Below are 20,302 nucleotides of genomic sequence, written 5' to 3'. Positions count from 1 at the left end.
TCTCTCTCTCTCTCTCTCTCTCTCCTCCTCTCTCTCTCTCTCTCTCTCTCTCTCTCTCTCTCGAATTTGAGCATCCCAATGTGATTTTCCAAGGAAATAAAAAGGTGGCTGGGTATATATTACACAATACACACTGTTGGATTGCAGCCTAACCATTTCTCGGAAAGGTTCTTGCTTTCTTTTCATAGCTTTCAATTCCAAGAACCCATTTTCAAGCAGAGTATAAGGTTACACTATTCCAAGTCCGTGAAGCTCTGCTTTCAGTCTCACAAACCCATCGTCAGAATCTGCCTATAAATAGAGAGGAAAACAGAGCCCTTAACCATTAGCCACTAGCCAACTTTGTTTTTGGGTTTTTTGTGTATGAGAGCATTGTGAGGTTTATGAACATGAGTTTTATGGGAAGCTTGAGTTGGGTGAATGCCATTGGGAGGAAGAAGTGTAGGATTTTGTTCTGCAGGATGAGAGCTGCATTGAAGAAGGCTATCAAGAATTCTAAGAAGCAGAGGAAGTTCAGTTTCCAGTATGATCCTTCAAGCTATGCTCTGAATTTTGATGATGGGCGTTGGAAATATGAGGAGGGAGGAGCTTGTGCTTTGAGATGTCCTTCAAAGCTTCAGGAGGATTCAGATATCAACAACACTCTCTGGGTTTGTGTCTTTTGGCCAAGTCTGAGTGATGTAGACAAGAGGGAATTAGATTTGCTTTTTCTGCTTGTGAGTGAGAGTATTGGTCACTGTGAAAAGAGATGAATGTAGAAGTATGGATTATGATTTCACTTCATGGCTTTCGAAGTTCTTCCTTTTTTCTTACTAGTTTGTATAAATTGTCAGTCTTTAGTCTTTACAAATTGTCTTGTTCCTGTTCAGTAAGATTATGTGATTTCAATTTTCCATAACTGCAGACCAATTCATGAATGTTATGAACCTGGATATAACTTGCAAATACTTCTCTCAAACTTGGCAGGACCACAAATAGTTGTATGCAAAATCACAGTTCAATGGCTTTGATAGTAACAACTAACAACAATGGAGTGGGTTTCGGTATACTGAAACTTAAAATGTATTATTATGCCACAATCTCAAACAATGAGTAAAGAAATGTTATAGACAATCATTTGTACAAACTACAAAGCTAACTGGGAATGAAGATCTGAACGAGGCAACATTCAACAGGAATGCAGAGTCATTTGGCAATAATACATGCATCATTAATCATTCCATGAAAGCCTATCTGGAAACCTACAACCTCCACAAAAGGAGGACCTGGAACATTAGGCACTAGGGTCTTCTAGCTTGGCAGTAGATAGATCATTTATCCGAGGATAGTGAGCTTTCTCATCGAGCTGGTTCTGGGCCCATACGAGCATCTTCAACAAGCTTGGAAGCTTTGGGTCTGCAACACAACAGATGATACAAAATTATCAACCTCTTTCAAGAACAAAGGATAAGATAAAATGGGTTATGGAAATCTAGAAATTGATATCTCCTCTTGAAGACATCCATTAACCATCACCCAATTTACCGCTATCATTCAATATCCCGGCTGTTGTATTTGTGTGTGTGTGTTCTCTATGTTGTTTGCTTTGTTCTGCTAGCCTAGTTTGGTCGTCTCCAGTGCTTGTCTTTTCTCTTCAGTGTTGCTTATGTTTTTCTTTGCCCGTTTGTGGCTTAATGAATTTCATGTTCTGATCTAAAAAAAATAAAAATTGTGCAGCTCACCAGTTATTCAAAACACCTTGAGCAAGACCCTAGTGCAACTAAAACTCCACTACACATTTTCTTGTGGGGTTTACCAGCTAAACCCTATTTATTCTGCTAACCAACCTTATGTCCTTATGACACAACTCTTTAAGATGAATAATGCTAATAACAATTCACAATAACAAGGTGGTCATCGAGTCTGGCCATCTTTCCACCCACCCCGATTCGAAATATATTTCCTGATCGACTTGACAATACAGACTTTACCATGCCAGAAATAGGGTAAATATAACTTGGGAAACATGCTAACCTTTTTCATGACTCTGGCTGGTGAGGATGGCAGCATTCACTTCACTAGCTGTCTTTAGACGCTGTGATATGTCCAGAAGCTCTCCAACAGGACAGTTGGAGACATCTTCAAAAGCTAGAAGTGCAACAGTCCTCTCCAACTCCTCTAAAAAACTTTGCTGCATATAATGATGACATTAATAAACTGAGTTGCTTGGTACAACCTATCGAATTAATAAACATTCAACTATACATCACGGTACAAAGTTACAAGGAGCAACAATTACACACATCATAGTCAACCAAAACAAAGATACAATAGCTGAATCTTACATTTTCTTCCCCTCTTGGTGCTAGCTCTTCCTGAGCAAACTCAATAGCCTCTTCTACCTTTCCATTCCTAATTAGCTCTATCAACCTTTGCTGTTGGAGATGGAAACATAATTGGGGATTTGTGTCCAGAATCTGCAGACAGAATTTTCACAGATCATCAAATAAGTTGAAATAGGCGAAACTATAATTTCTAATACATACGCTAAATCAAAATTATAAAAAGGCAAAAAACTACATGTGAAGATCTCAGCACAAACACTTTCTTTTTCGAAGCAATGATGGACCGATTGACAAATAACACTGCAACAGAATCAAACTACTATAGAAAATTCATGTCTATTCTTGATATCTAAGAGTTGGTCCTAAATGATTAAGGCCCAAGGCACACACAGCAAATTCTGCAAAGAAATACAACAGTGATTAGTGCTATTTTTACGCACAACATTGCTAAAGTGTAGTCCGGAAGATTTCTATCTATAGCATTCTGAATAAAACCAAACACTACTACTAAACTCGAGAGAAGGAGTGAATTCTTTCACCCATGGTTTTGACATAGTACCCTGCCTTTGTCTTTGTTTAGTTTATTTCTTTTCAAAGATTGGTTGGCCTAACTGACGAGTACAAGATGAACTGTATTACTCTAAACTCAAATACATGCATTTAATGTCTCTCTGGTGATTCAGTCCCAGAAAGGAAAAGGTATGGAACCACAGCAACAAAACCACGAGAAACTAACCATGTCATGGTTGCAAATATGAAGTAACACGCTATCACCTGTTACTCTGATAATGTCAGGTATCCCACAAAAGCCCAAGCAACCACGTAACAGATAAAGACCAAATTCAAATTGACATATTCAAGGATAAAAGGTTGGTTACTTGGTTTGCATAACAATCTAATGGATCACTGTTTGATATTATTCCTGCCTCAATTCTAAGCAACTTCATAAGAGGTTGTTAAACTTCATTCAAATTTGTACATATCCACGGCTGAGGATTATTTGCATCAAGACTAACAGGTTGACAAAATGAGAATGGTAGAGACTATTTAATCACAACTATATGCTACCGTCAAAGGCTCAATAAAAAAGGGAAACTTACCTCCGGGTTTAAGTCGTTCATTTTATCGATTGCATCCTCCACATTACCACATTGTACTGCCTTCTTGACCGCCATGCGTTCCGTGATTGTTGCAAGATCAATATCTGCTAGACACTCATAAGGACAAACACATACCACAACACCAACAAGCACATCAAAGCCACAAACACAATTCAAATCGAACCAACTACACAAACAACACCACATCAATCACTAAACAAAAAAGGATACGTTCAGTTCCAGACTCCTTCCGGAACTTCTCCGCGGCATCCACATAGCCCTCAGTCACAAAAAAATTCATCACCAACTTATTCATGTCCTCTTTCTTGATTTTCACATCATTAAGCTTCTTCTCCCACTCCTCCCTAGTTATCAATTTCTTGGATCCAGACTATATCCACCAAAAATATCACAAACAAAATCTCATTGCCTTAATCGAAACCGAAACTGATCAAATAAACTAAAACGAGTTCAAATAGCATCGAAAAATCACCATTGCTGTTTTTAGCTGTGCTTCGATTTCTTCGAGCTGACGAATTGCCTGATCAATCGTATCCGACAGGTGAAATGACATCAGTGCTCCGCCGCGAGGCTCATTCTCCTGTAAATTTCACACGGTAAGATTCAAGTTACTGAGAATCCGAAACTTTCGAAACCCTAGCTCTGCGAAATCGCGACGGGGAATGTTGTATATGAGAGCGGAGGTGAAAACGACGACGTAATAGTGGGAGGGGAGAGGTAGGTACCTTCGGAGCGGTGAGTTTTGGGGGCCGAGAGCTCTCCGATGAGTGTGAGAGTGAGTAGTTGGGATTCCGGCGATGGTTTTTTGTTTTGGTTTGTTTTCGGGTTGGACTTGGATTTTGGGTCCTGATCTCAATTCGGGGCGGAAATATGTGGGCCTCGTTTTATATTATTTGGGTTTTCTTTTCGAATTATTTGTATTTGTGTGTCCATGAAACTATGAATTTAGTAGGTGTGCATAAACATGGTATTAACAAAACAATTATCCTCCTAGATATTCCACGACGAATAATGTCAAAATGAGGCACTTCATTGGGTTGATAATAAGAGAGTAGGATTAGTTGTTTTTCATTGAACACATGCGAAGTTTCGAAGGATGTTGCAGCCTGAATCCGAACCGGGTCAACATGAGGATGTTCATGCGTATTTGATTTTCATGGTGGTCAATATAGTGACTTTATTGATTTGTAGATCATGAAAAAATATAACAAGAATAAGTCTTGGACCAACCTCTTTACCTTTAAAGTTTATGATCAGGTAGTTAAAATACGTAATTTTAAGATCAATCACAGTTATAGATACTAGTGCAATACTATAGAAAGAGCCTCCTAATGAGTTTAGGCCTCATCCTAAGGAAAAGAAGTTTGAAACAAATGGAGGTTACCACATAAAGAGGTATTACAACATGATTGGATATTCGACTTGCCCTATGGAACTAGCCAAAGAAGGATGGTGATGAAATCTAAAAGCCAGACTGGGCTGAGGTAACCCGTCCTTAGTTGGGCCTGCCCCATCAATACAACAAGGAACACAGGTTGGTATAGTTGGCGCCGAACGCGAAAGAGCGCGGGTAAATTGTAACACCTGCCTCTTGGTTGTTGCCAGTTGGAAATTTCCCAACATGTTTAGTTTTCACACTCTTGCTTTGAATTGCTAGGAAGCTTAGTTTGATGTTAACTTCTCAACAAAGCGTGTTATGCGTTCCTATCTCTAGCATTATTATGACCCTCCCAAAGCCTATGGTCATTGTTTTTATAATCTGGAATGCACTAACAAAAGAAAAAGAACCATAAAATAAAGTAAATATAAACTTTACATCTTTGATGCGTATACCCATGGAAAATGAAGACACTATTCTTGTTTTTCGACATATATCTATCACATTATAAACTATTTACACTAGCATTCTTAAGATTCAGAAGCGCCGTGTAAAATTAAATTCTTATATATTGATTCTATTATATAGTAATGACAACGATAATTGAGAAGTGTGTGCTACAAACCTACAAGAGAACTTACAATGTTGGATTGTGTCTTATTGAAAGAGTTATATTTCCGAAACGCCCTTCACATCATATCAAAACAAAGAGAAAATGAATAAGTCATCGTTTTAATTAAGTTATTTTCCATAAGACAAAATGACGCCACGATTTTTCTTCTTCTTCGTAACGGATTATGATCAGACATTGAAAATATTTTTTTTTAATTATAAAGAAAGATATCTCTATTAGGAGGTGTACAACAACCATCGTCAGATATTCAAATTTCGATAGTGTTGATGGTTGTAATTCGTAAAGATTTTCATATATAACTCTCTTTTGCTATATAATCCCACAAAAAGAAAAACATCTCTATTAAGAGGTGTACAACAACAAGACAAGCGTGATTAACGCCAAGCATTCAATTTCCATAGTCATGTTGGTTGGTCGTAACTCGTAAAGATTCTTTTATATAATTCTTTTTTATTATATAATCCAGAAAAAGAAAAAAGAATAATAGCAGCGTAACGGACAAGTCATATAAATATAACAGCAGCAGCTTAGCTAGTCCTAAACGGCTAAACCCAAACCAGTCAATATGTCATCCTAGTGGGAAACGGAAAAACGTGAGATCCTATATAAATAAATAAATAAATAAAAATAAAAAACCGACTTAACCAAAAGAACCCGCCAACCAATTGCGAACGAGTCCCTCTACGTTCCTTAACCTACGCACTCCACTCCCCCAAACCCCAACCCACTCTTAACCTGCGCACCCCCCAAACCCCCAAAAACAAAAAAAGAAAAAAAGAAAAAAGAGAGCCTCTCCGAGCCTCCGATAAAAAAGACAAAGTCGCATCCAGAAGTTTCTCAGAAAAACGATCCCCAATTTCAACTCAAATTCACTCCCAAATTGATAATGCGATTTCAATCGCAGCGATCTGAGTCGCCGTTGCTGAATTCCTCGGGGTTTGATCGGACTAGTGCTTTACGACACAGCTGCGGCGGCGGAGAAGAAGAAGCTTAGGGTTAGGGTTTTGAGTTTCGGGAGGTATGTTGACGGCGGAGGATGGTTCTAATTGGAGCGACGCACCGGGCGCCGCCGGTGAATTTACCGGCGATGATTTCGACGTCGACGGCGAGGACATGTGCATGGATCTCGATTCGTTATATCGTATTCTCGATGAAGAGCCTCAGGTAATTTTGACTGAGCTGAAAAATGTGGAATTTTTGGATAGGGGTTTGTGAATTTCGTCGATTTTTGGTTTGAGAATTCGCGAGCTTGTGGTAGTTGAAGGACTTAGTTTCAGCTAGGTTTTTGATGGGGTGTTGATTAGGGCTTTTTGATTTTGAGTAGGAAAGGGGTTTAAGTAGTGAGTTGCATGATACTGATTCAGTGAATTGAGATTGAATTTCGCTATGGGTGAACTTGGACATTCCTTTCTTGTTTCTATTTATTGTTACTTGCTGTTTTCGAGACTCTCGTAAAGCTCTTTGTTAGTTTTGTTAAGAATTTTGCAAACTTGGTGCACAATTTAGATAAAATTACTAGCGAATTTGATTGTTTTGTGGATTATGGCTAGGGCTTCTTTCGTTTTGTTTTTGCTGAACTTGTGAGTGCGAACTGCAGAGTTGTCCGGAGGATTCATTACTGGGAACCGGATTGCAAGGTGAGGCAGTTTCAGGTGATGGTTACCGTGAGGATACGCAGCTACAAAGTGGTATGTAACTCAGCTTTGTGATGAAAATTTAAGTGGATTCCTTCATTCTTCCAGCTGTGACATGCATCAGGCTTTGCTTTGTAGTAGGTTTTTGCTGTTTGTTGCTATGGATAAGGAATGTAGATTACTAAGTTGTACATTTGACGACATTTGATTGTTTGATTGATTAGGATCACAAGTTTTAGAAGCAGAACCATCAGCTGATATAGTGGGGCCTGGTTCATGGCATCCTCCATACAGCTCTGAAGCTTCGGATTCTGGGGAAGGGGGTCCGGGTGGTTCGTTTGATTCTGCTGGGAATCCTGCAATGGTCTTTGACTACAATGATAGCATACCAGCAGCACACACTGGCTCTCCTGGTCCATGGCATCCTTCGTATATCTCAGAAGCATCAGATTCTGTGGCAGGGGGTCCAGGGTGTTCTTTTGAATCTGGAGGGAACCCTGCTATGGATTTTGAAAGAGAACCACCAGCACAGACCGGCTCTCCTGGGAATGTGTACCCTGCAGGTCTTCAAGACTGGATTTCGTTGGCTCCATGCCCGGAGACTGACTTCACTGAGAGGGTTGGCGTTTCACAGCCCACTTGTAGCACCACTTCTAGTTTTGAAGACGTACACCATGCTTTAAACCGAGGAGATCTCAATATCCTGCAGGGGAAAGCAGATCTGGCAGGGAAAGTTGATTCTGAATGTATGTCAATACCTTTGTCTATGCAATGGACCTTTTTGCTATGTGTTTGAAGTTTTTCACTATGTTATTGCATCTATTTAGTTTAGTTTTTGGAACTTGAGGTGGAAGCACTAATTTATATCTTTGGTGAATGCAGATTCTTCACAAAGCATTGGCATTGATAACATGGACATGAGTTCCAGACCTTATGGTGCTTTCGGGGAAAACACCACAGAATCCTTGGGACCATCGGAAAATAATTCTTGTACATCTATGGAAGTGCCCATTCTAGATGTTGATATATGTTCACCACATGTTACTTCTACCGAGTCCACTCTCTGTCAAGATTCTGATCTTTTCAGTGACCACTATACAGCTACAGATGGTATGAGCTTTGACAATACATATTTGGCAGAGTCCTCAGTCCAGCATAGTCCTTATAGCTACTGTACATTTTATCCAAGTAACAAAGAAATGATGACTAATGTGAAGAATGAATCAGTGGAGTTTCAAACTGATAGTTCATGCTCAAGCAGTAAGATGAATATAAATTGTCAGGAGGGAATAATTGGTGCATATAGCTTTGATTCGCCAATGATTGATGCCTCAGATATGAAGGACTGGAATTTTGATTATGGAAGTCTTAATTGTATTTCGGCAGTTAGTGGGAAATCTTCTTTGGATACTCACTCTTGTCCTGTTGATAACAAGGCATCGGTCAAGCCTTTGGGTTTTACTAAGACTTACATGTCAAGCGAACGGGAATTCCATGGAGTGAAGGATGAAAATATTAATGAGTTGGGTGCTCCTAGTACCGATATGTTTCATTCTTTTTCATTCATGGATGACAGTAGAATATCGTCTTACAATGTTGATGGTAGTTATTTTGATAAGGAACCAAAGCTCGCAGGTTATGATGTACCTACTCAGCCATTTGGAAAATTAGTGTGCACTGAGGAAGACATGATTGTTGACAGTAAGAGAACTTTTTCCAAGGGTATTATATCTCATATTGGTGGTGGATCTGGGAATCTAAATGGTTTGGAATATCAGTTTCCAGCTGCTCAGCCATTCTCTTCAAACAAGAATCAGGGTTACAATATGGACAGACTTGAAGCTGTACGCTCTCTGCCTGAAACCATGGGTTTTCCTCCTTCAAAAGTCAGCCCTGAGTCTATTCATAGTAACTCCTCAGAAAAATCCCCTGCAGAAGATGACTATGATGTATGCATTATTGAAGATATCAGTGATCCTGCACCCATGCATCGCCTTCCAGTGGTTAGCAATACTCGTTACCCTGCGCCCTTGAATCGCCCTCTAGCAGTTGGAAGTAACATTGTCAGTTCACAACAATCTAGTGATCACGACACTGGGGTAGGAGGAATGCGATTCAGGACAAGGGATGAGCAATTGATCTTGAGAGTAGCATTACAGGTTTGCTTTCTCTCTCCTAGATACTGTTGATCAATGAATGACAGCACAGATTCTTTATCAAATGTTTGATTTGCTAAAATGCTGTTTTTGTTGGCCCCTTGCTTTCCCAAAGATATAATAAAAAAGAAATTTATGCCTTAGCTCCTTGTCAAGCACCAACCTGTGTGGTAACTGGCGCTTTTTGTCTTGCATTAAAGTAACAAATATTTGTAGATCTTGAGCCAACTCCATCAATATGTAAGGAATATGCTACCTTGCTAACCGTTTCATGAAAATTACTGTTCTTTTCTTCCTTATCATCAGTGGGCGGATCCTTTAATGCGCTCCCCCCCCCCTCTCTCTCGGTGATTTCAAAATTTTATCCCTAACCATGTTATATTTGTGTATTTATTAGTATTTATTTATTTATTTTGGTCAACGTATTTATTAGTATTAAGTTCATGAACTTTGTATATATTGGCCCCTCCTGGAATCTATATTAAGGTGCGCCACTGCTTATCATTATCGTTATAGTTTTGCATTCTTACTTTGAAGTTATAATCTTTGACATTTTATTTAGCAAAGGGTATTTGGTGGGTATTTCAAAATTTGAAGCAATTTTTTCTTTTCCCGCACCATTAAGGAGACCTGTGGTATATCTTTATTTGGGAAAGCTGCCGACACTTGATTGTGAAAAGCCTCAACCAAATTTGTGATGCATTGCAGGACCTTTCACAGCCCAAGTCAGAAGCCCTTCCACCAGATGGAGTTTTAACAGTACCTCTCTTACGACACCAGGTTTTCAATTCTACCTTTTCTTCTCAACTACAATACGAATTAGTTTATGGGATTTGTGGTTGGTAGTGGTAAAAGTCTAGGTTATAATAATCAACTGAAGTAAATATTTATGCTTAAAGTAGTTATTTCCATGAGGTAAAGGGGTCGGTTGTTCTGTTTTATTTCAATGTATGGGCAAAAATATTTGCTTCCAGTTGAATAGTTCACCCTCCCTCCCACACCATTAAGGAGACCTGTGGTATATCTTTTCCCTTATAGGGTGCCCACTTTGTTGTGTCTTTACCATCCCCCAAAGATAGTATTATCTGTAACTCTGGCTTTCCAGCTCCTTATTGTTCTGATCACCTGCTTTCTCTGTGTTCTTATGCTTGAGCGGAGTTCGTCTAAGCATTAACTCATTTCCTGTACAGAGAATTGCATTGTCATGGATGGTTCAGAAGGAGACAGCTAGCTTGCATTGTTCTGGAGGAATTCTTGCAGATGATCAGGTCTATATCATCCTTCAGGAGTTAGAACACCAGTTATCTGTCAAAGACTTGTGCCTGATATCCAATTTTCATTTTGCAGGGATTGGGAAAAACGATATCGACAATTGCACTCATACTTAAGGAAAGGCCTCCTGCTTCTGGAGCCTGTCAAGATGAAAAAAAGTGCAAGCTGGAAACTCTGGATTTGGACATGGATGATGATGATATGCTTCCTGAGGTTAGCAGAAGGAAGCAAGATACTGATGCTCATTCAAGTGTTTCAAATGAGTCTTCCGAAATGAGCATGAAATCCTTGACACAAACAAAGGGAAGGCTAGCTTGTGGAACACTCGTTGTGTGCCCCACAAGTGTCTTGCGGCAGTGGGCAGAGGAGTTGCGTAATAAGGTAACAGAAAAAGGTAAACTCTCGGTGTTAGTCTACCATGGAGGCAATCGAACGAGGGATCCGTGTGAACTAGCTAAGTATGATGTTGTCCTCACAACATATTCAATTGTCAGCATGGAGGTCCCAAAGCAGCCTCTTGCTGATGGAAAAGATGAGGAGAAAGGAAAGCAAGAGGACTATGATTTTCCACATATGGGGTTTTCATCTAAAAAAAGGAAATATCCTAATAAATGCTCAAAGGGTAAGAAGAGATTGGAGACTGCAGTGCTGGAGTCTCTTGCTCGCCCTCTTGCTAAGGTTGGATGGTTTAGGGTTGTCTTGGATGAAGCCCAGAGTATCAAAAATCACAGAACTCAAGTAGCTAGGGCCTGTTGGGGGCTTCGAGCGAAACGTAGGTGGTGCTTATCGGGGACACCTATCCAGAATGCGATTGATGATCTTTATAGCTACTTCAGATTTCTGAGATATGACCCCTATGCAGTCTACCAGATGTTCTGCACAACAATAAAAATTCCAATCAGCAAAAACCCAACAAAAGGGTACAAAAAGCTACAAGCTGTTCTGAAGACAATTATGTTACGCCGCACAAAAGGTGAGACCATATAGCAGATTTTTGCTCATGGATGGTGTATATTCCATTGAATAAAACAGTATTGTTTATTTCAATAGATCTTTTAGGGACATACTAATAAGTTTCTTGTTAATTGAATATTCTGATATGTTTTCACAGTTATTGGCCATCTAATGGTAATCATTTCCTGCAGGCACACTTCTTGATGGAGAACCTATAATTAGTTTACCACCAAAATTCATAGAATTGAAAAGGGTGGAATTCTCAGATGAAGAACGAGATTTTTACTCCAGGCTAGAGTGTGATTCACGCGCTCAATTTGAAGTATGTTTTTCTTTAAATTCTAGGTTGGAGTTTGATATTTCATATGGTTTCTTTCTGAAAGGAAATTGATGATTTTATATGGATCTGTGTTTATACACCTTTTGGTTCTTCTCTCACATAAGTATGCTTGTCATGTCAGGAATATGCAGCTGCTGGAACTGTGAAACAAAATTATGTTAATATTTTATTGATGCTGTTGCGACTTCGACAAGCTTGTGATCACCCTCTTCTTGTCAGACGTTATGAATCACAGTCTTTGTGGAAATCTTCTATTGAGAAGGCGCAGAAGCTTCCTCATGAAAAACAAGTATCCCTTGTGAAGTGTTTGGAAGCTTCATTGGCAATTTGCGGCATCTGCAATGTAAGTTTTCATGTTTTTCCCATATTGTTATATGTGGACTGCTGAAATGTGAGGACGTCATTATGGCATAGTATCCATATGTTTACATATTCTGGGGGCTTTACCCTAGCTTATATCTCTCTGCTTAAATGTTTACTGTACTGCTTAGACGTATAAGGAGTTAAAAATCCATTGCTCTTTTTCTTTTAGTGGAAAGGTTGTGGTACTGCTTATTGGGATGAATTTGTGTTATTTTCAAAGACTTCTTATTTTTAATGATATATGAATTCCGGAAGTCCCAACTTGTTTAAAGAGTAGAGGAGTTGATACAATCTACTGTAGATGTATAAGGAGTTGAGAATCTATGTGGGGGTTATTGACCCCTGTTAAGCACGGTGGTATGGCTTAAATGCCAAAATTGCTGACGTGGAGTATGGTGTGCTTTCTGTAGCTTCTGAGGGCATGATGCTTTATGGTTGATGAATTGCGTTAAGACATAATTACATGTCCTTTACCATTTAGTAGATAGTAGATAAGAATCGTAAGTTCTTACCACTTAGCATCCAAGAAATAGACTCGTGTTCTTACCATGTGTGTTATTATCTAACCATCAGAAGCATGGTATGCTAATGGAGTTTGGTTTTAATTAAGTACAGCATTTGTTATCTGTTGTCTAGTGGATGTAGTTATAATGAAGAACACTCTGTGTTGCATTTGTACTGAACTTCCCATGTGCTTTAGCTTTTCTGTTCTGACACTCCTGTTTACTTTCTCTTAGGATGCGCCAGAAGATGCTGTTGTTTCTGAATGTGGTCATGTCTTCTGTAGCCAATGCATTGGTGACTATCTCACAGGTGATGAGAACCAGTGCCCCCACACAAGTTGCAAAGTTCGACTGAATGTGTCTTCAGTGTTTTCAAAATCCACGTTAACCAGTTCACTTTCTGACCAACCTAGTCAAGGGGGAATGGATTCTGAAGTTTTTGATGCTGTAGAGTCTTTCTATGAAGATAGCTCGTACAATTCTTCCAAGATTAAGGCTGCGCTTGAGGTTCTCTGCTCGAAGTGTAAACCAAAGATTTGCACTACAGAAAATAGTTGTTTACCGGAAAACTGTGATAAAAATGCCAGCTGCTCTACAACTTCTGATATTGATGGGGCTGAGTCACTTGAGGACGGTTCTGATGGACAAAACCTGGATGTGGACAGAAGTCCTAAGAAAATTGAGAAGGTAGTTCGAGAGAAAGCAATAGTCTTTTCACAGTGGACTAGGATGCTGGACTTGCTTGAAGCATCTCTTAAAACTTCTGGCCTCGAGTACAGAAGACTTGATGGAACAATGTCAGTTGTTGCCAGAGATAAAGCTGTAAAGGATTTTAACTCTCTTCCAGAGGTTTGTGGATATTTTAGAATGTGTTCATGTATTTCCAGATTCTACACTAGGAATTGATCAATTTGTTTTCCGTTATGGTTCTGAATTATTAACCTGTTTCATGTAGGTGTCAGTTATGATCATGTCTTTGAAAGCCGCCAGTCTTGGTCTGAACATGGTTGCAGCCTGTCATGTACTTCTTTTGGACCTGTGGTGGAATCCTACGACAGAAGATCAAGCAATTGATAGAGCACATCGTATTGGGCAGACTCGTCCTGTTACAGTTTTACGGTTGACTGTGAAAAATACAGTCGAAGATCGTATATTAGCTCTTCAGGTACTGTCGCATTATTATCACTTTTTCTCTTCTGTTGTAGTTTAAAGACTTTTACTCACTACTGTTATGATCTAGATTAGAAAGAGTTACACACCATGGTTGTCTGGAGAAATTGATTGTATATATAACTGAAGTTTTTGGTTTGTTCTGGCAGGAAAAAAAGAGAGAGATGGTGGCATCTGCTTTTGGAGAGGATGAAACTGGTGGTCGTCAGACTCGCTTAACAGTTGATGATCTCAAGTACCTGTTTATGAAGTGACTTGATAGGTTTGATAGGTTGAACAGATTTGTTCTGCTAACAAAAGGCATTGTCTATAGGTTTGTTTTTGGCTTTGGCCGCATCAGAATTGATACTTGGAGGGTTATCTGACAATAGATCTAGAAAAGGAATAGCATGGGGGCTCTTATCAGCTAGATGTTAATAGTCCATAGAATCTCACATGATCAAGGTTTTTACTTACCATTTTTTTTTTCGCCTTTATAGTTTCTCTATTCTTTCCCTGTGTTGGTTGTTCTCCATCAGTGTATAGGTTTGTAGATTTAGTCTAAAGCAATCAAAGATATGAAAGTCCAAAGAGTCTTGTTTTCGTTTCCATTTGTAAATCATACAAAGCATTTCCCCTGGTTCTTTTCTCATTACTGTAAATTTGCTAAACTGTTCAGCAATGTGGCTTCATGTTCACCATGATATAGCAGCAGTGTTCGATAACAGTTGTTTGGAATGGAAGTGTTGGTGTTGCTTGGTATACAATTTGTACTACATTTGACAATCTTACCAATTTCTCTAAGCATAAGAAAGCAAAGACAAATAACATTATCTTGAATCAATTTCTTGCTGTGCATCTCTGGTTCAACCATGCCAGAATGTCGCTGCGGACGATTTCGACGTTCTGATCAGTCTCCCCGAACAGCAAGGAATGCATCATCCCGTCGTAAATCTTGATCGTCTTATCTTCACTCTTTGCTTCTTCATACAAAGCTCTACTCACATTGGGATCCGTCACCACGTCGGCGCTGCCGTGGAGCACAATAAACGGCAGCCTCACATCTCCCAGCCTCTGGCTGACATAGTCCGTCACTCTCAGTAGCTCCATGACTGTACCCAATCTAGGCCTCCCTCTATACCTGGAAGGGTTCATGTCCGCAATTACCTTTTTCTCCTCGACCTTGACCGATTTTACCATCAGGTCCCCGGTGGGCACAATCGCCAAAGTCGGCAGGAACTTGGCGACGAACGTCAGGATCTGAGGGATCGGCCACTTGGGCTTGACGTCGTCGGAGATTTTACACATCGGCGCCACCAGAACCGCGCCGTCGAAGGCTTCCGGATCCGCGAAGTGGATCAGAAGACAGATCGCGCCGCCCATGGACTCGCCGTAGAGAAAAGACGGTAGGGTTTCGAAACCGGGGCTCCGCTTGACGAGGCTGAAGAAGAAGCGGCAGTCGGCGACGACGAGATCGACGTTGGGGACGAAGGCGCGGAGGCCTTGGGAGCCGCCGTGGGACTCGAGGTCGAGAGCGAAGCAGGCGAAGCCGTGACGGGCGAGGAAGACGGCGGTGGCCTGAAAGGTCCAGCTGATGTCGTTGCCGTAGCCGTGGACCATGAAGATGAGGCCACGTGGAGGAGAGAGAAGAGGGAGCCATTGGCGTGTGAAGAGCTTGAGTCCTCTGGGGGAGGTGAAGAAGGCTTTGGAGGATTTGATCCCCTGTGAAGTGTAGTAGTCTTGCTCCGGTGTGGTGCCCCAGTAGTGAGGCCAGGGCTGCCTCCTCCTCTCTTCCTCCATTTTTTTGCTTCTCTGATTTTTTCGTGTGCGGCTTAATTAAACGACTCGGATTTTTTAACCAGGTTCGTGACTCGTTCGACTCAGTCTTTAATTATTATTTTTATATATATTTTATACACAGGTAAATTGAAAATAAGAAACATTAATCGAAGCTTTTACTGCATAGGCTTAGAGCATCTCCAGCGGTGTAACTAAAACAATAGTTAAATTTAACAATAATTATGAAATTTAGCTATTAATATAAGAATTTGGTTACAGCAGTTATTGCTATATGTAAGTTAAATAATATTTTTAACGAATTATAAACTGACACGTGGAGAAAAAAAAAGAGGGAAAATATATATATTCCTTTAGCAATTCATGGCTCAATTGACAAATTTATCAATTTCGTTTAGCAATCCTTAAATTTAACAACCATTTAAGTATACTGTTGGAGCTCCTATTCATCCGAAAAGTTGATAAATTTCAAAAAAAAAATTGATTTAGCAATACTGCTGGAGATGCTCCTTATTTATTTCGCAGAAAGTAGGCAACCAGCATGATAGAAAAATTGTTTTTTTTCCTGTGTGGCAAAGCCAAAAGAAAAGAAAGACTTTCCTGATTGAAAGGAAAATATGGGGGGAAGTGACTCCTTCCAAAATCCAATGGAACCACTTTTTTTTTTTTTTCTTGCATTTATTACTCACATCATAATATTTTATTATATTTTTTTAAGAACTTTCTCAATGACTTTTCTTGGGTTACCAAACATCGAAATGAAAACTTCTCTTCAAATTTCATTCCCATTCACTTTCTCTTCTCATAGGAGAGAGGAATGAACTACGTACGTACTTTGCTTTCCGCAAACCAAACGAGGTATTAGAGTAGTAGAGAAAGTGTTGTCAAGTTTCTCTCTTGCTAGAAAAGATATGAGCTTTATGGCTTTAGCAATGTTGGGTGGATGGAGCTATTGGGGCTTTAACTTGATGAGAAGACTAATGTAGGGATGGGGTTGTATACTTGTATAGGTCGCCGACGTGCTTTCGCCGCACGGCTAGAGAAGTAGAGAGATAGTGGAGCTGGAAATGTATGTATTAAGTGGTTCATGTTGCACTATGCTGCTGCTTTTTAGTGTTTATGTTGTTAACTTTTATTTTGTTTGATTACCAAATGTCATGTTTCTTAGTAGTGAGAAACTGAGAATCCCAAAAGCTCTCTATATTGTGTTTGCTAGGTCTTTAGAATTCCATGATTACTTGATTATGATGGCGAAATGGTGTGTGTATGAGTTCGGTTTCAGATGAGGATGCTAGTCAAGTTTGTCAGCACTCAGCAGCATTGGAATGGAGAACTACTAGTTTCTAAACTACATTATCTTGATTATTTGGTTGGCACAAGCTTTTTTTTATCACATCCTCCCTCTAGCAATACGAGTTAAGAGCAAAAGTTAGTATGAACTCCTAAAGGGTTGCTGGAGTGGACTCTTGATTAGAGAAACAAACAGAGAACTATTGCAGTTGATTTGGAACAAGGAAGTGGGAAGAGGAAAGGAAAAAAAAAAAGAAGAAAGCGCACTGTTGAAAAATCAGGAGTCTAATCTGATAGTGGATACCAAGGAAACAAGGGTAGTATTAAAAGGGGAAAAGGGCTCGTTTAGAAGAAAACATGATGAAAGCACTTTTATATACAGTGTGGTCATTCTCCACTGTGTCTGGATTATCCAACTAATTCGGGTAATGATGCCCAATATTAGGCAGGTTAGGGTTATCCAGTTCTTCTTTCGAACTTGGCCTGAGAGCATCAAAAGTGTCATATAGTTAATATTATCAAAAGCTACTATCAAGACATCAAGTAGACCTTTGATTTAGAAACAAGAAAGGTTCACTAATAGTAGCAGGTCAAAACTGGTGTGTTCCTTTACTATCTGCAAAATTAATATCATCTTTCTAGAATCACTCATGAAACAGATTTGAAGTACTAAACATACTTTATGCAATTAGACAAAAGTAAAACCGAATGCACGATTTTTATCTTAGATTACGTGCATATGTACAGGTTCATTTCATCATTAATAACTAATGTTTCAGGAAATTGTTGTGTGCCATGATAATCGCAAAGTACACGGGAACTCCTCAAGTATAAGATCATCACGATGATGATAACTCATCGACCGACCGACCAACCAACAATAAAAGGTAATGGAAGAGCTTATTCATTTTTGTTAGTTTAATTTCATAGACACAAATATATAATATAGACAAAATTACATACTGTAAGCAAAATTTATGCATTATCAGAACTCAAAATTTGGTCAGTGCAGAACTTTACGCACAATATTTCCAAAATATTAATGTGCGCCTCTTTGTGCTTCATAGTGCTATGATATATCACCCCGAAAAATAGCAAGTGTCCCAATTGTCTTTTTCTAGGGTGAACTAAAAAATGAAATCAATATTAAAGTTTAGATAATGGCTTACGCATGATTTGTGTTTTGTTTTTACTGGTTAAACTTGAACCATATGTCTACTTTTTCGTTAAGATGTACCCTTATGGGCAAAATCTATATATTATAGATCTAAATCCACCCTTCTCCTCTGTTCTAAAACATTGTTAAATGGCTTCTGGAATAGCAATGACATGAATAATCCTCTTATAATGGATCAATGGTCCCTGGTAAGTCTTTGGGTCAAAAAGATTACAAACAATTTTATTTTGTCCATTCTCCCTCCAACCAATACGATTTCTTCTGCATATTCAACGTTGCTAGCATACGGGTCAAAAAGATTTTAATCACTTGATATTTGTTTTTGAATCATCTCATGCTCTTTTTGCTTGAGCAAGAAAACTTTGTCCATTTGATGCTTGGTTCTTAAAACCAATAGCCTCTACAATGCCTACACTCTACGGATCTGTATAGTATTATCCTTGGAAAACTTGCATTGTCCTAGCCATCAGAGGTGGAAAGAAGTCCTAGTCACCCTTTAATTTGCACTACATAGCTAGTAGTCTATCATCAGTTCAAAACTGTACTACGAAACTAACCAATTAAGTTCAACTGAATCTATATGGATTTAGAAGCCTAATGTTTGGATTGCATACACATGTGGACACTACTTCTGATATAAGTTTTTCTAATGCAAACCTATCCTCTCTATGTCACTTGGGTTTTAGTGGATGAAATCAGACACCAACTTTCTTAATTTGTTGATGTCGAATATGTAGCTATTATATATGGACAGTGCATCTAATCTGAATTCTGATAAAGTCTCTGATCTTTATCAATTGTCACCTAACAGAGTTACAAGACATGAGAAGCTCGAGACTTAGAGGACTCTCGGTGGAAAAGACCACACGAAGTATGAGTAACTTATGCAAACTTCTCCTTCACTGTGCATATTAGTTGCAGAACTGTATTCAAGCAGTGGTTGCACATTATGATCCACATTACATATACACTCTATGTGCAGTCACACACTCACATATGATTTGGATGGTTATGAGGTAAATCCTAACTAACGAGCATATTAAAGACTAGTTTGCACTTCCCTTTCTCTGCATTGACTAAAATCTTAGTGGAAATGTAACACACAAAAAGGGTTCAATGAAATAGTTTCTTAAGGCAGTAGGTGGACATGATCCATTGGCTGGTAAATGATAAATTGGAGTCAGATGCACCAGGCAAATTCCTCACTGGGGATATGCATGGGTGGGTGGGAGGAATGCTTTTAGGTACTTCTTTGCACTGACTTAGGTGAACACGCAAATTGCTAATTTGAGTGAGAATGCTGTATATCTGAAGCAGATGATAACCTTTATGATATAAGCTTGGTCTAAAGTGTCTATTATGTAGGGATTCAACAAATCTAAATTGCAATTAACAGATCATTTCCATCTCATTTTGCAACTAAAAAAGTTGGAATCCGAGTCATTAATTGTTGAACCACAAACTTAATTGGCTGTTCCTTTCATTCCTTTAACGACCACTTTGGCTTCATCAGATTCACGAGTCATTACGCACAAGGTTCGCCACAAAACTCCATCCTTCTACTTTGTGATGATGAGATTCTCAAGAGCATGTTGCCTTTTTCTGTTAATTTATACAACACCACCAATTTGGAATATATACCAATGTCTTCTCCACTTTCTGATATATTAAAAATTGACTAGCAAGAACATTGTCTCTCTTACATGCACCCAGAGATTGCCCACGAGCTCTGTTCTCGACATGTATCACTTTATTTTCAGTCATGATATTGTACCCTTTGGTTGTTATTAGACTCTGTAATAGTAGCTTTCAACATCAAAATGATGTATCTTAGTTAAGGATACTAATTTTATGAGGTTTTTGTAATTAGTAATTAGTTACTTCATAAATATTATCATGTATTGAACATAAATATGCATTGAATCTAGTACTTAAAGTCTTAAACCAATGCAGAAAGTTTTCATCTAAAACAAATGCATGCTCTGGTATTCTTATATGTGTTGAATGTAGTACTTAAAACTGACGCAAAATTCAGAGTTTTCTTCTACTGTCGAAAAAAATATATGTGCTAAATTTGTCTTGCTCTACCAGTTGATGTGATTAATCTTCATGTTTGTGTCAAAATCCAGTTTTGACCACAGTTTATTCTTGTTACAGTACAATTAGTCCTAGAATTAGGAAAAGTTTTTTCATTTATAGAACAGCAACAT

At 39.0% G+C, this 20,302-nt stretch overlaps 3 protein-coding genes across 3 annotated transcripts in view; 1 reads left to right on the top strand and 2 right to left on the bottom strand.

Moving 5' to 3' along the window:
- LOC101310880 overlaps positions 1-20,302 on the bottom strand; it is a 1,534,871-nt gene that overhangs the window by 633,491 nt on the left and 881,078 nt on the right. The gene's annotated exons all lie outside the window — the stretch shown is intronic.
- Positions 1,117-4,286, bottom strand: LOC101301653 (glucose-induced degradation protein 8 homolog). Its single transcript, XM_004293517.1, has 7 exons — positions 4,171-4,286; positions 3,918-4,025; positions 3,656-3,815; positions 3,425-3,531; positions 2,325-2,456; positions 2,014-2,170; positions 1,117-1,395 (listed from the first exon to the last, which is right to left on the bottom strand). Exons 2-7 carry the CDS (start codon positions 3,996-3,998, stop codon positions 1,274-1,276), a joined length of 759 nt encoding a protein of 252 aa, XP_004293565.1. The 5' UTR covers positions 3,999-4,025; positions 4,171-4,286; the 3' UTR covers positions 1,117-1,273.
- On the top strand, positions 6,321-14,586 carry LOC101304746. The gene is made up of 12 exons (XM_004293446.1): positions 6,321-6,621; positions 7,055-7,145; positions 7,316-7,837; positions 7,974-9,250; positions 9,956-10,027; positions 10,438-10,515; positions 10,595-11,492; positions 11,665-11,795; positions 11,935-12,156; positions 12,914-13,528; positions 13,635-13,844; positions 13,999-14,586. Exons 1-12 carry the CDS (start codon positions 6,478-6,480, stop codon positions 14,101-14,103), a joined length of 4,365 nt encoding a protein of 1,454 aa, XP_004293494.1. The 5' UTR covers positions 6,321-6,477; the 3' UTR covers positions 14,104-14,586.

The sequence above is a fragment of the Fragaria vesca genome, linkage group LG3 (genome assembly GCF_000184155.1).
Source record: "Fragaria vesca subsp. vesca linkage group LG3, FraVesHawaii_1.0, whole genome shotgun sequence".
Classification (NCBI taxonomy): domain Eukaryota; kingdom Viridiplantae; phylum Streptophyta; class Magnoliopsida; order Rosales; family Rosaceae; genus Fragaria; species Fragaria vesca.
Note: the sequence above shows the minus strand (reverse complement) of the source record. Positions and strands in the feature narration are given on the sequence as shown.